The sequence below is a fragment of the Pseudochaenichthys georgianus genome, chromosome 13 (assembly GCF_902827115.2).
Source record: "Pseudochaenichthys georgianus chromosome 13, fPseGeo1.2, whole genome shotgun sequence".
NCBI classification, from domain to species: Eukaryota; Metazoa; Chordata; class Actinopteri; order Perciformes; family Channichthyidae; genus Pseudochaenichthys; species Pseudochaenichthys georgianus.
In genome coordinates, this window is record NC_047515.1 from 40539841 (window position 1) to 40560580 (window position 20740).

A 20740-nucleotide genomic window follows, 5' to 3' on the forward strand; every position below is an offset into this window, starting at 1 on the left:
TAATGAGTTCTTTAAGGTAAGATGGCGCGTGCCCATTAAGGGCTTTGTAGGCGAGAAGAAGAATTTTAAATTCTATCCTGTGTTCTATAGGGAGCCAGTGTAAGGCAGCCAGAACAGGAGTAATGTGGTCCCTTTTCCTAACTCTGGTTAGTACACGAGCCGCAGCATTTTGAATCAGCTGAAGCGACTTGACTGACTTCTTGGTACTCCCTGATAATAAAGAGTTACAATAATCCAGCCTAGAAGTAACAAATGCATGGACTAGTTTCTCTGCATCGTTTTGAGGCAAGATATGCCTGATTTTTGCAATGTTACGTAGATGGAAGTAGGCGGTCCTTGAAATTGATTTTATGTGGGCGTTAAAGGATAAATCCTGATCAAATATAACACCAAGATTCCTTACAGTCTCACTGGAGGCCAAATTAATGCCATCCATAGTTAGTATATCTTTAGATAATTTGTTTCGTAGATTCTTCGGGCCAAGTACAATAACTTCAGTTTTGGTCGTGTTTAACATCAAAAAGTTTAAGGTCATCCACGTTTTTAAGTCCTTAAGGCAGTCTTGAATTTTATTTAGATGATTAATTTCATCAGGCTTGATTGATAAATATAGTTGAGTATCATCCGCATAACAATGAAAGTTTACAGAATGATTCCTTATAATATTGCCTAACGGAAGCATATATAATGTGAACAAAATAGGTCCGAGCACTGAGCCCTGTGGCACTCCATGGCTAACTTTGGTTTGCGTGGAAGATTCATCGTTAACACGTACAAACTGAGAGCGTTCAGATAGATAGGACCTAAACCAGCCTAAAGCAGTTCCCTGTATGCCAACTAAGTGCTCTAGTCTTTGCAATAGGATATCATGGTCAATAGTATCAAATGCAGCACTGAGATCGAGCAAAACAAGAATAGAGACAAGTCCCTTGTCTGAGGCTATTAGAATGTCATTTGTGACTTTAACCAGAGCTGTCTCTGTGTTATGATGTGTTCTAAAGCCAGACTGAAAATCTTCAAATAAATCATTGTTTTTTAAGTAATCACACAACTGTTTTGCGACCGCTTTCTCAAGAATTTTTGAGAGGAACGGAAGATTAGAAATAGGTCTATAGTTGGCTAAAACCTCTGGATCGAGGTTGTGCTTTTTAAGAAGCGGTTTTATCACTGCTAAATAAATGTTAACTAGGTAAAATAAGATATAAATGAACAACAAAAATAAAATACGTTACATTTATTTGTTATTGGCTATGGTAGGATATTGGTTATGTTCACATACTTATTTGATTATTAAAATGTAAATCAATCTTTTTCATATGGGTGTTTAGAGTTATACCCCCTAGATCTAGTCTCTAGTAATTCTGCTCAAAGTGCACCAGATTGAAGCATTTTACTTTAAAATGTCAATACGTTTGTAGTGTATTGGTCTTTTGTAGAGATTTTTCATTTATTCTTTATATATTCTATTGTGTATTCCTTGGAGGGGGGGGGGGGCACCAAATCATAATCTAGCCTAGGGCACCAAAATGTCTAGAACCGGCCCTGCCCATAACAATAACTATCTCTGACCGAGAATTGCCCGGTCATAATGGTAACAACAACAAAATGCGAGGGAAGCCCCTCCTTAAGGGAGATAGCATGCTGCCCAAGACTGGGCATCTGCATCAGAGGGCGAAAGATGACATGCAGGGGGAATTATTCCCTGGCAGTGACACTGAGGGCCATCAGCCACAAAATGGTAACATCAGCAAACAAGCGATATAAAGAAAACTGTCAAAGTGCTGCTAATATTATTTTTTTTATATGTGGGATACAAAATATTTCTCCAGTTAAAAAAAAAAAAAGACTGGATCTGAAAGAAAAAAAATGTGCCCACAGAATGTCCTTTTTTTTTAATATGGTATAAAAATGCTTTAAAAACAATGAAAATATGAAAATAATGTATTCAACAGTTTACTTACTTACCTTCCCACTTCAAATACTGTAAATGGTAGTATAATATAATGCAGTTACTTATTAAACATTACAGTTTTCACATAAGTTGACCAGAAACAATAACTGATTAGGGTCGAGGGTTTGCTGCAGCACGGAGAGAAGTGAGAAGGAACTGCATTTTACGGACATTATCTTCACTTAATCAGCGCGGGGGCGAGGCATCGAGGCCTCACGCGGAGTATAAGAAGGAGACAGCATCATACACTCCACATTTTCAAGAGCAACTCAAATCTTCACAGGAGTCTTCACAGACACAGGTAAGAACATTTGTGTTTTATTGGGATGTTTTGATGTTTTGGTGTAACATTATGCTAAAACATGGCTTTTGGCAACCACATTAGATTTAGTTTTTGTATTCACTTGTTCTTATTTTTTATTAGATGCTTCTCTCTGCCCTTCTTGTGCTGGGCGTCTGCCTGATTCCTACTCACTCCAAACCAGCAGGTAAGCTACATCGTAATCGCTGTCTACATTTGTGTAACATTACTGGCTAATTCCAAATTATTGCGATATTTGACTGTGTTCTTCGCAGGGGAACAACTCGGCAGTCCTCTTCTTCAAACCTGTTTTGAGGAGGCAAAGAAAATTGTTGACGATGCTTACAAGTACTCAAGAGAAGAGTGAGTTCATGTTAAAATAGTCATTTATATTTTAATATAATTCTGCGATCATGTACACTAAAGAGTTTTTAATTTGCATGCAAGCCATTTATTGCATTATTTCAGAAAAATGTATGGAAAAAGTTACGGAATCTCCCAAACATTACACAATTTAAATTCATTGTTTGATTTTGTGACTTTTTCTCCTCCAGGAGTCTGAGACGGGTCCGTACAGAGGTGGTGCTTCCTCACGATGCTATCCGCCTGCTGAAGCAGCCTCGCGGTGAAACGCGCTCAGCCGTGAGATCTGCAGACTACATGGCACAAACCCTCCGCCTGCTACAGGAGAGGGTGCATCATGTGCACAAACGCTCACTCAACGTGACAGGTCAGACATGTGGCACCAAACAAAAAGAACACCTCTGTCAGGGAATCATTTGCTTCGGTATTCAACCTTCGACCCAGTTCATTGTTTTCTCTCTTTACCGTCTCTTTTCCCCATTACATAGTTCTACGGCCTTGGGCATTGCTGCTATCTCTTAAGGAAGGGCAGCTTGGGCGCATTGTTGTTGCCAGTCTGTGACCGAGCACAAGCCGCCATGAGATAGTTTACTGTTCAGGGACGGAGGTTCCTTGGCGCACATTATCTTCTATGGACGACGGCTCTAGTTAGATTCAGGGTCCATAATGTTTAGTCTCGCTGATAAGGAATGTTGATTATTACACTCTGAACTAGTTAAAACCTAGAGCTGCAGAAGAGGTCTTCAGAATTGGTTTGGCACCACCTGTCTCGTCAATTCTCCGGCCGTCAGTGTTTGCCGTCAAAGCTCCAGCTCTCCTCGTGTCTCTCCGAGTCCTGTTTCCAGTTGCTTCAGAGGACACAGAGATCACATTGTTTTCTCTTCCTGGTTTCTGAGGTTTACCATTTTGTAATATAGGCACGGAGCATTTCAAGGCTGCAATTATGAACCAGACATGTGACTCTATTAAATATATATTTTGTACAGATTTGCTCTCTGAAGATGACCTGAATACGCTGTCACAAATAACTGGATGTGCAAGACAAATCACTTTTCCTACGTGCCGCACAACACCAAACCTCAACACGTTTCGCACAGCCACAGGCGTCTGCAACAACTTGTAAGAGAAACATAAATGTTTTTGTTTTCCAAAAAATGCACTTTTTAATCTGAGAAGCATTTTGACTTCTGAAACACCGTATTGGACACAAATACATTGTCGATGTATGTAAAAATAAATTGTATTTTTCATTCCAAAAAGCAATCTGTGTTGATTTAGTGGAAACTTGCAAGGTCTATGAGAGCAATTGTGGCTTACATTTTTAAGAGGAAATTCTTTTGAAATACACCTAAACATCTTGAGCCAAACACCACAGGAGATGTGTAAACCTTTCTCAAGCAGCGTTTCCAAACATGACCGTTTTCTGTTTGCTTTTAGAAAAAACCCGCGCCTCGGATCCTCCAACACCCCTTTCACCCGCTGGCTTCCTGCTGAGTATGACGACACCATCTCTCAACCGAAGGGCGGGGACAGCACTCGAAGACTCAACGACTTCTTCCTCCCACTGGTACGACGTCAAATCGCAAACACTCACCTTGGTTAATATACGTAAATGCAGATTTAAATTAAAACCAAGTTGTCCTCCACCTTCAGGTGCGACAGGTGTCCAACAACATCCTGAGCACAACAGACGCAGACGTGGTCAACGACCGAGAATACAGTCACATGGTGACCATATTTGGTCAATGGACTGACCACGATCTCACCTTCACGCCCTTCTCCCCCAGCATCCGCTCCTTCAGCAACGGCATCGACTGTGACAAGAGCTGTGAAAAAACCGAGCCATGCATACCCATCCCGGTTGGTTTGAATGCTCAAAAATAAATATATACATGTTGTTTTCACTTAAAATCTTCCCACCATAACTCTTGGACTCTTTCCTACAATCAGATTCCTCCCGGCGACCCCCGCTTGCCCACCGGCCGAAACAGCTGCATCCCTACGTTCAGATCGGCCCCTGTTTGCGGTTCAGGATTCTCCGCCTTCAATTTTGGCGGGGAACCTAAAAGGAGAGAGCAGATCAACGCGCTGACGGCCTTCCTGGATATGGGCCAGGTATACGGCTCAGAGCAGCAGCTCGCCAAGTTTCTCCGAGATCCCGACAGTGACGGCGGTTTGCTGCGCGTCAACACCGAGTACAAAGACAACAGACGTGACCTGCTGCCCTTCCACCCGCTGCAGGCGAATATGTGCGCCACTCGCAGGAGGGTCACCAACGACACCAACGCCAGAGAGGTGCCCTGTTTCATCGCAGGTAAGCCTCTTCCTGTCACTAATGGCTCTAAAGGCGACATTTTAATGGCTTAATAGCTATAATAGCTTAGTTAACACTTTTCTATATACAACCACATTAAGGTTAGTGCTGCGTACCGGTACGCCGAACCGGTACTGGACTTGTAAAAAGTTTCGGTTCAAGTCCGGTTAAAACCGGAACGTCGGGAACCGGTACTTGGACTCGCAAAAAAACTACCACTTACGTATATTCTGGTGTCTGTGGTTATTTAAACATTCCCTGATAAACGTTATTCAGCGTCAATAAATGAGTGCTAAACCCAGTGTGCTCAGTGTACAACATCACATGTCATTTCACCTTCGATTCACGGTTTGAAAACGTAGCATTTCGCCACATGCTAATGCTAACCGGAAGTGAGGAATTTTCAGAATAAAAGTATTACATTAATAGTGTGAACTTCCGGTTTTTTCAGAATAAAATTGATTTAAATTAAATAGTGTATTTAATTCAAAATTACGCCATATCAACATTGATTTTAATTTCTAACAGTATGTATGTACATCACTATGTATGTAGTATGTACTGTATAATGTACACATGTAGAGTTGTAGAAAATACATGGTGTACAGACAGTACAGTACACTCTGACTGTACAGTACACTCACAGTGTAGCCTATACTGTATAGTAGGTGTGTAACAGTGTAATGCGTATAGTCTACTCTACACTCTACCTTTCAGCAACGCTTTAGGGATTTAGGCTCAGTCAGCTCAGGGACTGTTTGGTTACTTTAGTTTGGTAAATGAAATAAATGTTTGAACTTTGTAGTAGTTCACTGTAGTTGCTGTCATAAGTCATTTGTAGACTAAGTGGCAAAAAGTGTTTTTTTTACATTTGTACTTTGTAGAGAAATGTGGACACAAGTGGAAGGGAGCACAATAAACCTGACGAGTTTGAATTTGAGTTGATTATGAATTAATTTTCAATTGATAATTAGCTCACAATAAGTTCACTTTAGTCACACAACTTGACACAAGCCATGGGTTCAGGTCCGGACTTATAAGTCCGGACCTGAACCTGAATGTGAGTCCAGGTACGCAGCACTAATTAAGGTGATATAAATGTCTTATAAATCCTTTTTTCAATACTTATATTGTAATGCAGAGGTGTGTCTTATCTTGTAATGAAGTGTCCATATAAGTAAGTATATATAAATATACTGTATAAGTATCTTGAAGACTTAAACAATCAAATATGCACTACAACAATGCATCATGTGTGCATTTAAATAATTTCTAGTATCAAAGAAAAAGAACATATATTGTTTTCACTACATTAAAGATGTAATAACTAAGCTAAGAAAAATAGAAAGTAATTTATAGTAGAGGTAAATAAGCAAATGTTCCCTTTTTTAACCTCTTCATGCCTATGTATGAAACTATTAGGACATGATGAATCATTTATAAAGCCAATGTTTTCAAAGGACATAAACTCCTCTGATCAACTATCTAATGGGTACATTTCTGTCTGTAAGGTGACCACCGCGTGGACGAGAACATTGCTCTCACATCTCTTCACACTTTGTTCATGCGTGAGCACAACCGCCTGGCCCGGGAGCTGAAGAGAATAAACCCGCAGTGGGACAGCGAGACGCTCTACCAGGAGGCCCGCAAAATCATGGGGGCTTACGCACAGGTAGCAAAACCTGAGGGTCACTCAGGTGATATATTCCTATCCTGACAACAACATGTCTTACTGAAAATCGACCTCTGTCTCTCCCAGTTGTTTGTGTTCAGGGACTATCTGCCTCGCATTGTGGGTCCTGATATAATGCATAGAGAGCTTGGCCATTACCCCGGCTACAATGCTCACGTGAACCCCAGCATCGCCAACGTCTTCGCTACAGCAGCTTTCCGCTTCGCCCACTTGGCCATCCAGCCAGTCGTATTCCGTCTGGATGAACACTACAGGGAGAACTACCGCTTTCCCAGCGTGCCTTTGTTCAAGGCCTTCGTCACCCCCTGGAGGGTCGTCTTCGAGGGTGAGTTTTACAGAGAGCAGTGGAGTAACTTATCAAATAGAAATGCAACTATAAGTCAACCAAAAAACGTGTCTACGGACAGAAAAATAACAGTCAATTTACTGCTAAAGTACTTTTCATGCAGTGATGGTAGAGAATGCTGTTTTCAGCTTCTCAAACTGTCAATCTGTCACACTAACTTCTATTTAAATATCTCCAGAGGGCATTGACCCCCTGCTCCGTGGTCTGATTGGACGTCCTGCTAAGCTGAACACTCAGGAACACATGATGGTGGACGCTCTGAGGGAGCGCTTGTTCCAGTTTGTGGAGCGTATGGCTCTGGATCTCGGTTCTCTCAACATGCAGAGGGGGCGTGACCACGGCGTGCCTGGTACATCCCTCACTTTGAATATCATCCTTCTCTGATGTTTCTTTCTTTCTTATTGTCCTCATCCACTATTTGCTTATCCGATGTTTTCTCCTCTAGGCTACAACGCCTGGCGCAAGATATGTGGCCTGTCTCAGCCACAGAACCAGACAGAGCTCGCTCAGGTTTTGAAAAACGACAACCTGGCCCGTAACCTGCTGCATCTCTACGGGACCCCCGCCAACATCGACGTCTGGATGGGAGGCGTGGCGGAGCCGTTGCTCCGTGGCGCCCGCGTGGGGCCTCTGTTCGCCTGCCTCATCGCAACACAGTTCCAGAGGATCCGCGAGGGGGACAGGTCAGCGTCCGTGTAGATAGTAACATGTGAATCACATTTAGTTCTGATTTCCAACAATCTACACGTCACAGGTTACAGTACTTTTGTTTTGTGGATGAACTGTTAAATTGTACATGTATTTAAATTCATGCCGATGTTGAGCATTAGATTTTAAAATGTAAAAAAAATGTGTCTGACATAATAAATTGTGTTATATATTTATATCAAATGTCAGATGCACAATCATGAAAATAATTGCTTTACAAACACATGATCTGCTGTCTGTTGTTTGATATCATCAGGCTGTGGTACGAGAACCAGGGCGTGTTCTCCCTGGCTCAGAGAGCGGCTCTGTCCACCGCCACCATGTCCAGGATCATCTGCGACAACACCGGCATCTCGTCTGTCCCCCGCGACGCCTTCGCCGTCATCTCAAATTGCAACAAACTCGTCTACTGCTCCAGCATCCAACGCCTGAACCTGTCCGCCTGGAGCACGTATTGGAAACGTGGACAGTGATGGGGGCCACATCATTTATGTGCTGGTCACCAGGGGGCCGCAAATTCACTTGGAACACACACACACACACAAATTAGTAGTAGTGGCGGCTCAAGTCTGCAAACATACTAAACATTGTGGTTTGCCCCTGAATTCAGTGAAAATATTTTCTTTCTCCCACTTTTCTTGGAAAATAAGATTTTCCTCAGATACCTTTCTCTTGCTCATGCTGACATCCACAGAGGGCTGTGCTCATATGTTACCCGCTCTATCGAAATCAGTCGGAAGTCGCAACGGCTCATTTCAAGATAAAAGTGGATTTGTGTAAAATGTGTGTTTAAATAAACAAAGTCTTGGCTTTCAGAATATGAAACTTGTATTGCCAAAATCACACGATAAATATTGTTGAATATGTTTGAAGCTTGTACAGGGAAGATGACAGGCACCTCTCACTCGCAACTCTGCTCTTCCACAGTGCCGCCCCCCCCCCCTCCCGCTGAAATTATGAATGCAAGGTGTATAGTAATCATGATAACACGGCAGGGTCCGTTACAGTTTGTTTTCATTTCATTTCAAACTACTTTGAAGCAGCGGCGCCGGATTCATTTCAGAAGTGCGTGTGTGTGTCATACTTGCCAACCCTCCCGATTTTCGCGGGAGACTCCCGATTTCATCGCCCTCTCCCGGTTTCCTCCCGGGTCTTATTTATCCCGCATTTCTCCCGATTTCTGACTAAATCTGATTTGTGAGTCACGACCTGTTTCATTCTAACATAACGTTCCAAATGTTACTGTTTCCACTCGGACTTCAATACAGCTACACCATTGTTTGGTTTCCATGGTAACGTGTCTCTTTAGTATCGCACGCAACTGAAAGTCTGAGAGGGTCTTCAGGAGGAAGATAGTCACAGAAAACAGAACGAGAATGAACAACTCGACCCTCTGCTCACTCCTTTGCTCTAAATGAAACTAGGACCAGCCCACACACATGACAGCGCAGTTGCTCCATCATTCCATCTCTTCTTTGTTCCTGCTAAGCTCTTGTTTGACAAGCTGCATGTTGACTGGTGTTCGACTGAAGTAAGTGCACTTTTTTTGGAACACACTCTCTGTAAAAAGTTCCAGTTATTAACTCCGGTATTTACAAAGCTGTCATCTCCACATTTGGAGAAAGTTACAAATGGCAGCAAATCTGCATATTTCACAGAAGTTGCTGTTATCACTTGCTCAGCGTCATTTCATTTGACCAAATGTCTTTACATATACATTTAAAAGATTTGATTATTATCCACTTTTTTGTTTTATGTCATTTTATTTAAAACATTCTTTGAGACTTCTTCTTCTGGTTCAAATTTCAATAAATGTAATTTGTATAATCACTCTTTTGTCTTTATTCTACATGGACATGTTAGAGATTCCATTCAAATATGTTGATTATTCAGATCTTCCTCAGGAACAGTATGTCGAGTTTTTAATGCTAAATATATCATGTTCTCACAGGATATAGAATGAGACAACACAGTTTGTATCCATTGTGTATGAATGCTTCAGCTCTTCAGACCAACATAGTAAGATGTGAGCATGTTCCTATGCAGCCTACTGTAGGTCTGCTGTTTAAAAAAGCAAATCTGCCACTTTTATATTGTAGAATTTGTTTAAAATTAAAGCAGTCTTTAATTGTTTGTCCTAAACATAGCAATATATGCTTTTGAAATGTAACATGTTTTTGAAAAAAGTATAGTATACAGTTTATATTGTGTATCACCTTTAACTTGAAAATACATAGATGTGTTTTTTTTATCTATAAAATAAATAGATAGACACTTTATCAATCCCGAATTGGGAAATTAATTAACAGCAGTGTGTTCAGGTATCAAAATATTTAAAGTTGGAATAAAGTATAAACTACACAACACAAGTATAATGCACTGCAATCCATAAGAGAAGTCCGATATGTTCATGAAACTCCCCAGGAGACACCGACACTAACGTGGCCGAGTGGACTCCGGGGTTTGCTGCATGAGTTGCACTGTATGATCTGTGGTGTAGTGGGCTGTCACTCAAAAGCTGAGCAGCCAATGGGGACGCAGCCCTGAAAGTCTCTTCTCTTAAATGCGTAGTTTTGCTTTATTCTGAGAAAGTGTTGCTTTATCTTTATGAAACCAAACTAACCCTAACCCTAACCCATATACACACAGCAGGGAGAGATGCAAATTTCATGGAGAAAACATATCACAAGAATCTCAATCTTGAGCAAAAAAATAACCCGGTATTTCTACTAATGGAAAGTAGGTCTGCACACCTCGTCAAACTTTTGTCAAACACAAGTGTGACCAGTTGAAAAATCATGCAGAAGTTGTTATTTTGTTCATAAATGTCTTTTGAAATTGGCCAAAAACTGGAGGTTGCATAGAATTTATAATCTCTTTGTTTCCAAAGTGTTTTTCGTGCAAGATGACCATGAGTCAATGTTATGTCTTGGATTGGCTTTGTTTATTTTCTTTATTGCAATCAGTTCATATAACCTTATCATACAGTATACAGAAATCTCAATACCTTATACACACTTTACTCTGCTTTCATAAAAGTACACAAGGCACTGACTTATGCCATAAGTCCCATTCCTTAAAAACCTCTCAAGCCCCACGGACCCGGTTCCGGGTCCGAAATCACGTCATTTGCAGGAAACAACGTCTAAGGAACCTTAATATTTAATAAACTATGAATATTTTATATCCATATAACAGGGAAAAACTCATTTAACTGATTTTTTTCATTTAAAAAAAAAAAACAACACACAATGCTAATAGTGACCCTCTGAATTAGCCCCGAGCTAAAAATGCTAACCTATTACTGCACCGAAAAGCACTCCTAGCTCCCTTATTACTTATCCTAGCTGCACATCCAACACATCGTTTATGATCGTAAAGACACAGAATCTAACGGTGCCCTCCTCAACACTGAAAGATACAAACTCGCGACGTTATCAACAAAAACGTACATCAAAACATGTGGCGCTAGGTAGCCTAAAACGCTAACATGGCTTACCTAGGTCTTTGTCTGGTCAACACTGGTCTTCAATGGCATTAAAACGATAAAAACGATGCTGTAGTTAATCCATAGGTTAATATCCAATGTGACTGTGTCCCCTTTGAAATGTTCTGATAATCTATCAGCAATAAAACTGCAATTCCGTTTTCAAATATCAGAGCAGGGAGATCCTACACTCTGAAGCAAGATTGCAGGCGAGGCTGCAATTCATTATTGCAGAGGCGATCTGCGGAGGCCTGCTCCCACCTGTAGAGTACGGCTGTACTGCAGAGGTTTTTACCCCGGAGTCGTCGCGGAGAGACGGAGTGGATCCACGCTTCGGGCTTGGCCTGCTTCCACCGGGCGTGTGCTGCTGTGCGGAGGAGGATTTGGTTCTGCTGTTGCATTATTCAGACTCAGCTCTCTAGTCGCTCGAGTTTCACCGTGGCTGCCAGCTGTGTTTACTCGCATCATTCAAACAAGACGCGCTGGCTCGGGAGCTACAACTACAACAAAATGAACATATTTTACCGTGATTAAATTGTAATACACGTTTCTGTTTCTAAATGATGCCGACGTAACAACATACTGATACCGGTTAGTAAAAACCATGAATTAATGCTTTGACAAGTCTGCAGACAGACGAAAAACCTTTTAGAATGCTTGTTTTCTGAATGGAGATTGGGTCGACCAGGCTAAGCTAACGTTGTATATGCTCACTCCACACTCATAACAACGGCCTACAGACATAAATAAACCAGCGACTGTATTCGCCATGACACAGACAGTGCCGAGCCATGCGGGGCCCGTTTATGGTTGCGTTTCCACTTGGCCTAGTACCGGCTAGCGGGTCCTAATTCACAGTTTTTCTGGCCCCATAAAATCGTGGTTCTAGGGCCAGGAACAACCAGGCTGAGTCGGGCTGAGTATGCTAAACTAGAGAGAGAATCGCTGGCAAGGGGGCTACAACTACAACAAGATGAACATATTTGACCGTGATTTAATTGTAATACACGTTTCAAAATGATGCCGAAGTAACAACATACTGATACCGGTTAGTAAAAACCATGAATTAATGCTTTGACAAGTCTGCAGACAGACGGCAGGCAAAAAACCCTTTTTAAATGCATGTTTTCTAAATGGAGCTTGGCTAAGCTAACGTTATATATGCTCCGACCGTCCACACTCACAACAATGGCCTACAGACATAAATAAACCAGCGACTGTATTCTCCATGACACAGACAGTCTGTGGTTTGTACTTGTTTAACTTTTGTCTAGTTTCTGAACAGATCGTATCTGTCCCCGGCTGTTTGAAGAGCAAGCATGGGAAACAAAAGCATTTACCTGTTTGCATCCAGCTAGCCATGCCTTTCTGGTGTACCAGCTACGTGAGAAGCCTCGTTGATACGTTTTGTCTTTTTCACGAGCTTGCTGCAATATATACAAATCGGGTTGTTCCGGTCCAAGGTCTTTAAGTATCAATTTATCTCCCAAACTTCACCTTTCGAAAGGATTGGAGATTAGCTCTTGAACGGAATTGGGCGGGGATCGAGGTCCGGCAACTCCACCTGCACACGAAGCCATTCTCATCCAACTCATCCAACACTGTAACGAAGGTAACTTCATTACTATAGACTGACGGCTTTGGGGACCTTGTAATATTGCACATGTGGGTTTGCACTTTATATAACGACTTCCTTTTGCACAGTAAGAATGTCACTCAGCACTTTAGTGAACAGTTTGCACTTTATTAGCATGATTTGCACAGTACTGTTTTGACATGGCCTATTTGCACATTTGTATATAATATATACTATTTATTGATGTAGTCGTTGTTAAATGATTAAACCGTATTATTTGGAATGTCGTCTGGCAGATGCTGGTCGGTCCTCGGCTCCACCTGAAAATAGAGGGGAGTTATAGCGAGAACGCCGAGAGTATTTATGATTGTGTAAGATTGACAGCGGGTGAGATTAGTCATTGTGTGCAGATGTCCTGTTTTAGCGTGTATACATCATGACGTTAAGTTGCATTAATTGTAGAAGTGAACACTGTGTAAAGGTTACGTCCATTGCTTACCCATGCTGTTTCGTCCGGTGTCCGCTCCAGTGTGTTTGGCCAAAAGGTCCTCGGGGGAAACAAACACTGACTAAGGAAGGTTCCGGGACGAACCAAGTGGCGGGATGGGCGTAGGGGTTTCTGTTGTAGTTGGGAATGCATTTCTATATATTATGGTCGGTTATAATGTGGGGTTTGGGGTTAACTTAACAGCTGGCTATAAACCACTGATCATACATGCACCGAATGTTATAGATTATCGTTATATCAATTATGATGACATGTGTATCAATAATTGCTCACCTGTGAATGGTTTCTCCCAATAAGATCCTCTATAAAAGAGCCAGTCTTCAGTCGGAGGAGATGGGTGAACACCTCCATGCTGGCTGGCTGTTCTTTATGGTAGTGTGTGAAATAAAGACACTATGGTGTGCAACTCTACCTCCTCTCGTGTGTGGTTCTTTCACTGGAAATCCAGCCGCTAAAAGGGTCTCTGTCTCACAAATGGTGTCAGAAGCCGAGCCCACACTACAGTGAAAGGATGCCGAGAGTTGGAAAAAAAGATGATAAGGAGGACCAAGAGGGGAGAGCCGCCTCGTCAGTTGAGCCAGGCAGCACAGCGGAGTCCAAAACCGAGGGGAAGCTGGAGGAGCTAGCAGAATTGGTGACGACGCTAGTTCGTGTTCAAGCGGCTAAAGATGAACAAGCAGAGAAGGCGTCCTCAATTCAGGAGTGCCGTTGGAGAAGCATGCAGCAGCAGTGTACTGAGATACAGCAGCAAGTATCCAGGATAGCACAGGAACGGAGACAAGAAGATGATACTCAGGACAACAGCCAGTTTCACGGAAGAAGTGAGTATCAGGACAGGGATTATGAGGATCGTGGTGATGATGAGATGTCCAACCAGAGGAGACATAGTCTCCAACAGAAGGAACCCTTGGCCCATAGGGAACCCAAATTGCTGCCGTTATCGCCAGAGGATGACATTGAACAGTTCCTGACAACTTTTGAGAGAAGAGTATATGTCTGCCGCTGGCCAAGAGACGGATGGGCCGTGCGCCTTGTTCCCTTGCTCACCGGTAAAGCTCGTAGTGCCTATGTGATGATGGACATGAAAGACTCTGACAATTATGGGAAAGTTAAAGCAGCAATTTTGTCAAAGTTTGAAATCACACCGGATACTTACAGAAGACGATTCCGGTCCCTGAAGATCGAGTCTGACGAGACTCCACAAGAGCTGTATGTTCGTCTGAAGGATCTCTTCGTCAAATGGGTAAAGCCAGGAAAATCGACGGTGGAAGAAATATCCGAGACAATTATCCTAGAGCAGTTCCTGAGGATGCTCCAACCTGAGCTAGAAATCTGGATAAGAGAGCATGACCCCAAGACAGCAGCGGAGGCAGCACGCCTGGCAGAGGTTTTCACGTCAGCCAGGAAAGAGAGCCGGGATGCCACCCGCAGTTGGGAGAACAACCGAGGCCCAAACCAAGCTCAAATGCCGATAAAAAAAGAAATTAGGTGCTACCATTGCAATGCTCTAGGTCACACCAAGCCATATTGCCCAGTTTTAGCCCACACCAAGCCATCTCTCCTGTGGGAAGTTCCTAGGTCAGACAGGGTCGAGAGATTAGGTGGAAAAGGCAGGAAAGTACCAGTTTTTATCAATGGGCAGCGGGTAGAAGCGTTGCTGGATACAGCATGTTTTCAGTCAGTTGTTTTGTCCAGTTTGGTCCCTAGGGAAAAGTGGAGTCAGGATACTTCAACCATAAGTTGCATTCATGGTGATCAACATGTTTACCCCACAGCAGAGGTCTATCTAACTGTAGGAGGCCAAACCTTTCTGTTGCCTGTAGCATTAGCCCCAACATTGCCATACCCAGTCATTCTTGGTAATGATCTCCCTACACTTTATGACCTAGTGCACAAGCCAGGTTGCAAGTCTGACAGGGAAAGATGTGAGGTTGGGAGCCTTGGGGCAATGGTCAGGGAGCCACTTAGCCAAGGTGTGGTGAAACCCGTTCTACAGCCAGTCAAGCCTTGCAATGTTACCACTAGAGCGCAGAAACTTGCTGAGATGCCTTTTTATGGGGTGGACTGGGAGACAAGTCCAGGTAAACCACCCAAGACTAGAGTGCAGAGAAGAAGGGAAAAACTGAGGGGTACTCTGGAGAAAGGGTCACAGGAACCTTCAGAATTACCAGATCTGCTAGACTTCGACTTTCCCCCAGATATAGGGGCAGTACAGAAACCGGATGCCACACTGATGCATTGGTTTGGGAAAGTAACAGAGGTTGAGGGGGTTAAGCTAGATAACCATAGCTATCTGGAGGAGGCCACCTACATAGTTAAGCAGGGCATCCTCTATCAGCGCAAGGGAAATAGTGAGGTTTTAGCTCTGCCAAAGCAATTCAGAACCAGAGTGATGGAGTTAGGCCATTCAATTCCATGGGCAAGTCATATGGCTTTCCAAAAGACTTTGCACAGGATTGGAAGTAGGTTTGGTTGGCCAGGGATGTATACGCAAGTCTCTCAGTTCTGTAGGTCTTGTGAAACCTGTCAACTTACCTCATCAAAGGGAGTAGCCTGTGCACAACTTCAGCCATTGCCTATAATAGACACACCTTTTGAGAGGATAGCCATGGCCATAGTAGGACCTTTAGAGAAAAGCTCCTCAGGACACCGTTACATTCTTGTTGTATGTGACTATGCCACCCGCTATCCGGAAGCCTTCCCTCTCAGGTCCATCAAAGCCAAGCAGGTAGCAAATTGTCTTGTTCATCTGTTCTCCAGAGTAGGCATACCTAGAGAGATCCGTACAGACTGTGGGACACATTTCTTGTCCAAGTTTTGAAGCAGGTTTACCAACTCTTAGGTGTGAAGGGCATTAAGACCACCCCTTATCACCCCCAGACAGACGGGCTAGTAGAGCGCTACAATCAGACTCTCAAAGGCATGCTACGCAAGTTTGTCTCCAATACAGGGGCCGATTGGGACCAATGGCTTCCGTACCTGTTGTTTGCCTATCGGGAAGTTCCACAAGTGTCGACAGGTTTTTCACCTTTCGAGCTCTTGTATGGCCATCAAGTGAGAGGACCCTTGGATCTTCTTAAAGACCACTGGGAGAGTCCACAGCCAGGAGGAGAGAATGTTGTCTCATATGTGATCAAAATGAGGAAGAGACTTGAGGAGATGACAGCACTGGCACATGAAAATATGAAGTCGACACAGCAACAACAGAAAACCTGGTATGATCGGAAGGCCAGGGAGAGGGTTTTCAATCCAGGACAGAAGGTACTGTTATTGTTACCAACGTGTGACAGTAAGCTGCTGACAAAATGGCATGGACCTTATGAAATTACCAGGGTTGTTGGTAATGTCACATATGAAGTATATATGCCAGAAAGAGTAAAGAAATATCAGACTTTCCATGTCAATCTGCTCAAGGAGTTCCAGGTTCGTCAAGAGCCTGTGTGCCAGTTGTTGGTATGTGCTGTCCAGGATGAGGAAGCAAATGAGAAGTTCTTTCCTGCCACCACTGCAACAGCAGAGCCCTTGACGTTGGACCTGTCTCATCTATCTCCCACCCAGCAGGAAGGAGTAAAACCACTCCTTGACCCGGATCTTTTTAAAGAGACACCAGGTTTTACCTCACTGGTCCAGCACAGGATCCGTCTAACAGGAAATGCTCCTGTTCGGCAGAAGAGCTACAGGATTCCTGAACGGCTAATTCCTGTTCTACAAAAGGAAATAAAGATGATGCTGGAACTGGGGATAATCGAGGTCTCCTGCAGTGAGTGGTGCAGCCCAATCGTACTGGTTCCAAAGAAAGATGGATCACTTCGATTTTGCATTGACTTCAGGTACCTGAATGCAGTGTCTTAATTTTGATCCATACCCAATGCCTCGAATTGACGATCTGTTGGAAAGGGTTGGCAAAGCTCAGTACATCACCACGTTGGACCTAAGCAAAGGCTACTGGCAGTTAGCATTGGCACCTGAAGCTAAGGAGTTGACAGCCTTTAGGACCCCATTTGGTATGTATCAGTTCAGAGTCATGCCATTTGGTCTCCAAGGGGCGCCGGCAACATTCCAAAGACTGATGGACCATGTATTGAGGGATGTCTCTGACTTCTCTGCTGCATATTTGGATGATGTGGTTATTTTCAGCCAATCCTGGGATGAGCACAGGTTCCATCTACAACAAGTCTTGCAGCGGATCAGAGCAGCTGGTCTGACAATCAACCCAAACAAGTGTGCTATCGCTCAAAGAGAAGTGAAGTACCTGGGCTACATCATCGGATTTGGGAAGATTAAGCCACAGCTGGGGAAAGTCGAGGCCATACAGTCATTCCCTGTGCCCACTACCAAGAAGAAGATGAGAGGGTTTCTGGGGTTGGTCGGTTGGTACCGTAAGTTTGTTCCTCATTTTGCAGACAGGGCGGTTGTGTTGAATGACTTGACCAAAGCCTCTGCTCCCAACAAACTGAAATGGACCGATGAGTGTGACAAAGCTTTTAGAGACTTAAAAGATGCAGTCTGCGCTAACTCTGTCCTTCACACTCCAGACTTTGACAAGCCCTTCACCCTGCAAACCGACGCTTCTGGAGTGGGCCTAGGGGCAGTGCTGCTGCAGGAGGAGGAGGGAGACTGGAGACCGGTTGTTTTCCTGAGTCGCAAGCTGCTGGATAGAGAGACTAGATACTCCACGGTTGAAAAGGAGTGTTTGGCAATGAAGTGGGCCATTGACTCCCTCAGATATTATCTGCTGGGGCGGCACTTCGTTTTGGAAACGGATCACAGAGCTCTACAGTGGTTGCATCGCATGAGAGATGCAAACATGCGCATCGCTGGATGGTACCTGGCACTGCAGCCGTATGACTTCACCGTTCGATACAGGTCAGGGAAGACCAATATCGTGGCGGACTTTCTGTCCAGAGTGTCGCAGGAATGAGACACTGTTCTCCTTCGGGAGAGGGAGGAGGAAATGTAACGAAGGTAACTTCGTTACTATAGACTGACGGCTTTGGGGACCTTGTAATATTGCACATGTGGGTTTGCACTTTATATAACGACTTCCTTTTGCACAGTAAGAATGTCACTCAGCACTTTAGTGAACAGTTTGCACTTTATTAGCATGATTTGCACAGTACAGTTTTGACATGGCCTATTTGCACATTTTTATATAATATATACTATTTATTTATTGACGTGGCTGCCAGCTGTGTTTACTCGCATCATTCAAACAAGACGCGCTGGCTCGGGAGCTACAACTACAACAAAATGAACATATTTTACCGTGATTAAATTGTAATACACGTTTCAAAATGATGCCGACGTAACAACATACTGATACCGGTTAGTAAAAACCATGAATTAATGCTTTGACAAGTCTGCAGACAGACGGCAGGCGAGTATCACAGTACAGGCGAGTATCACAGTACAGTATCACGGCTTCTACAGATGATATTTTTGTATGGATCTTTTGTCAAAGCACTTCAGATATTCATTGCTATCGGGATGTTAAGAGCATTCCATGGAATATAACAAAAAGTGTATCTCGAGCCGGTTTCTCAAACTTACCTACCCCACCTTTAATTTATTTTTGTACATGACTTTGTGCATCCAATACACGTTTTAAAGATGTGCAGCTGTGCACGCTGTTACATAGGACGTATTTTACTTACGCATTCATGGAGTCAGCAATCTGTTGCCAACTACTTTGGCGACTTTTGGCAGCCTCAACCGTGTTGCTTTTCACCTTAATAATTTGCGGCTTTCACACCAGCGCTTTTCCCTTTCTAGCTCCGAGCTAGATCTTTTCTGCTCCCGCTCTGTTCACACCGACAGAGCCCGACTGGTGCTGCCGCTGCTGCGTCATGACGTCACCGTTTACATCGCTGATTTGCTCCCCAACGGCGTTACGGCGCTCACAAAAACAACAACTGCGTCGGGTCGATGATCGTGTTGCTTTTAATCACACGAAGCCAGATTAAATTGAATAACGACTTCTCCAACCTTATGCTTTGCTCCAGAGTGCCGTGGTTAATTGTTTATTAATGTGTTTCTGCAGCATTTACCGGCCGCTGCAGTGCTGCTCTTCCACGGAGTGTATTCTCCCGTTAGCTCCCGGTTAGCTCGCACTGCAGCGGCCGCTCTAAAGTATTCACTGTCCGACTCACACAAGCAGCTGATGCATATCCCCAGTTCCCTTAGCCTAAGTGAATGTGTGTCAGTCTGAATTGACACTGTTTGGCATCACAACGCTGTTATGAAAGTTTCTCTGGTATAAAATGGGTGATGTTAGCATAGCAACCGAAGCTAAACTGACTACTTGCTATTGCTATCCTATTGTGGCATAAACCGTTTTCTACAGGCACATTTTACCGGCGTATTTTTATTATGATTCTACTTGTGATAGTCAGACACGACAACCTGTGCAGCCCATGTATTGATTCCATCCGATAGCTGCTATAATACAAAACGTCTGCCTCTCTCCACAATGATCAATAATGAACAACCCAGTCTCACGGCATTTCGTGTTCACCAACACGATTTTTAATCTATTGATTCGTGTTCACCAACACGATTTGCCCCTTTTTTTCGTGTTGCACAGCACGATTTTAAAAGCAATGTATTTCTACTGCCTGCAGCACATCTTTTTCTCCGGTCGGGTCGTGGAAGACCGGAAGCTGTGTGGTTCATAAAAACATGTTCTTACTCAATATCAAGCCACAGTTATTGCTTTTATTTTAAATCGTATAATTTCGGACTTTTGTTGCCGTCTGTGAGGAAAATAAATGGGGCTCAGAGCCTCAGAATACGGAAATCTGTATTTTTAAATCTTTTTTTTCCTTCTAATTCGTTATTCTTTTCAAAATAACACACTGTTATTTACTCACCAATAACACACACTTATCCTTGCTTTTATTTATTGGTTTAATTCCATAATCTCGGGCTTTTTTGGCGTCCGTCAGGAACTGAATTTCAAAATAAAAATAACCGGAAACAGACGTAGGCCTGTAAGGGACATTTCGACCATCATTGCGATTGTCAACATTTCTGAGTTTAGGATGGCCGAAGACACTACACTACCCATAATCCCCAGCTATCGTTTAGGACTACAGTCCCCGTAAGGTTACGCAGAGCGTCAAACAGCTGTGTGAAATGGAAATAAACCACGCCAGACTATCCAAAACTGGAATCGAACGCCCCCCCAGAACTACACATGTTTCGCAAAATGTTCTATGGGACGTCTCTCCTGAACGTTTTCGTTTTTCCCACAATTAGAAGTTGCCATTATTAAACACATTGGTGTTATCAAATGTAAAACATATAATTAATAAATGGGTGAAAATCACTTGTGTCCATAATGCGCAGCATTAATATATACCCACACGACAGCTCATTGTTACTTTGTATTCTACTCCACTACAATTCAGAGGTTAACCTGGTATTTTTACTCCACTGCATTTGTTTGAGTTACTTTGCAGATTCTGTTTAATGATGTGAAATATAAACAACCC

At 43.2% G+C, this 20740-nt stretch overlaps 1 protein-coding gene across 1 annotated transcript; it reads left to right on the forward strand.

Moving 5' to 3' along the window:
• Nucleotides 1-2211: 2211 nt before the first annotated feature.
• LOC117456940 (eosinophil peroxidase-like) lies at nt 2212-9506 on the forward strand. The gene is made up of 13 exons (XM_034096808.2): nt 2212-2252; nt 2376-2439; nt 2528-2615; nt 2807-2982; nt 3602-3734; nt 4053-4182; nt 4269-4475; nt 4566-4929; nt 6441-6601; nt 6689-6947; nt 7147-7317; nt 7414-7651; nt 7933-9506. The coding sequence occupies exons 2-13, from the start codon at nt 2376-2378 to the stop codon at nt 8147-8149; spliced, it is 2208 nt and encodes a 735-aa protein (XP_033952699.1). The 5' UTR covers nt 2212-2252; the 3' UTR covers nt 8150-9506.
• Nucleotides 9507-20740: the final 11234 nt, after the last annotated feature.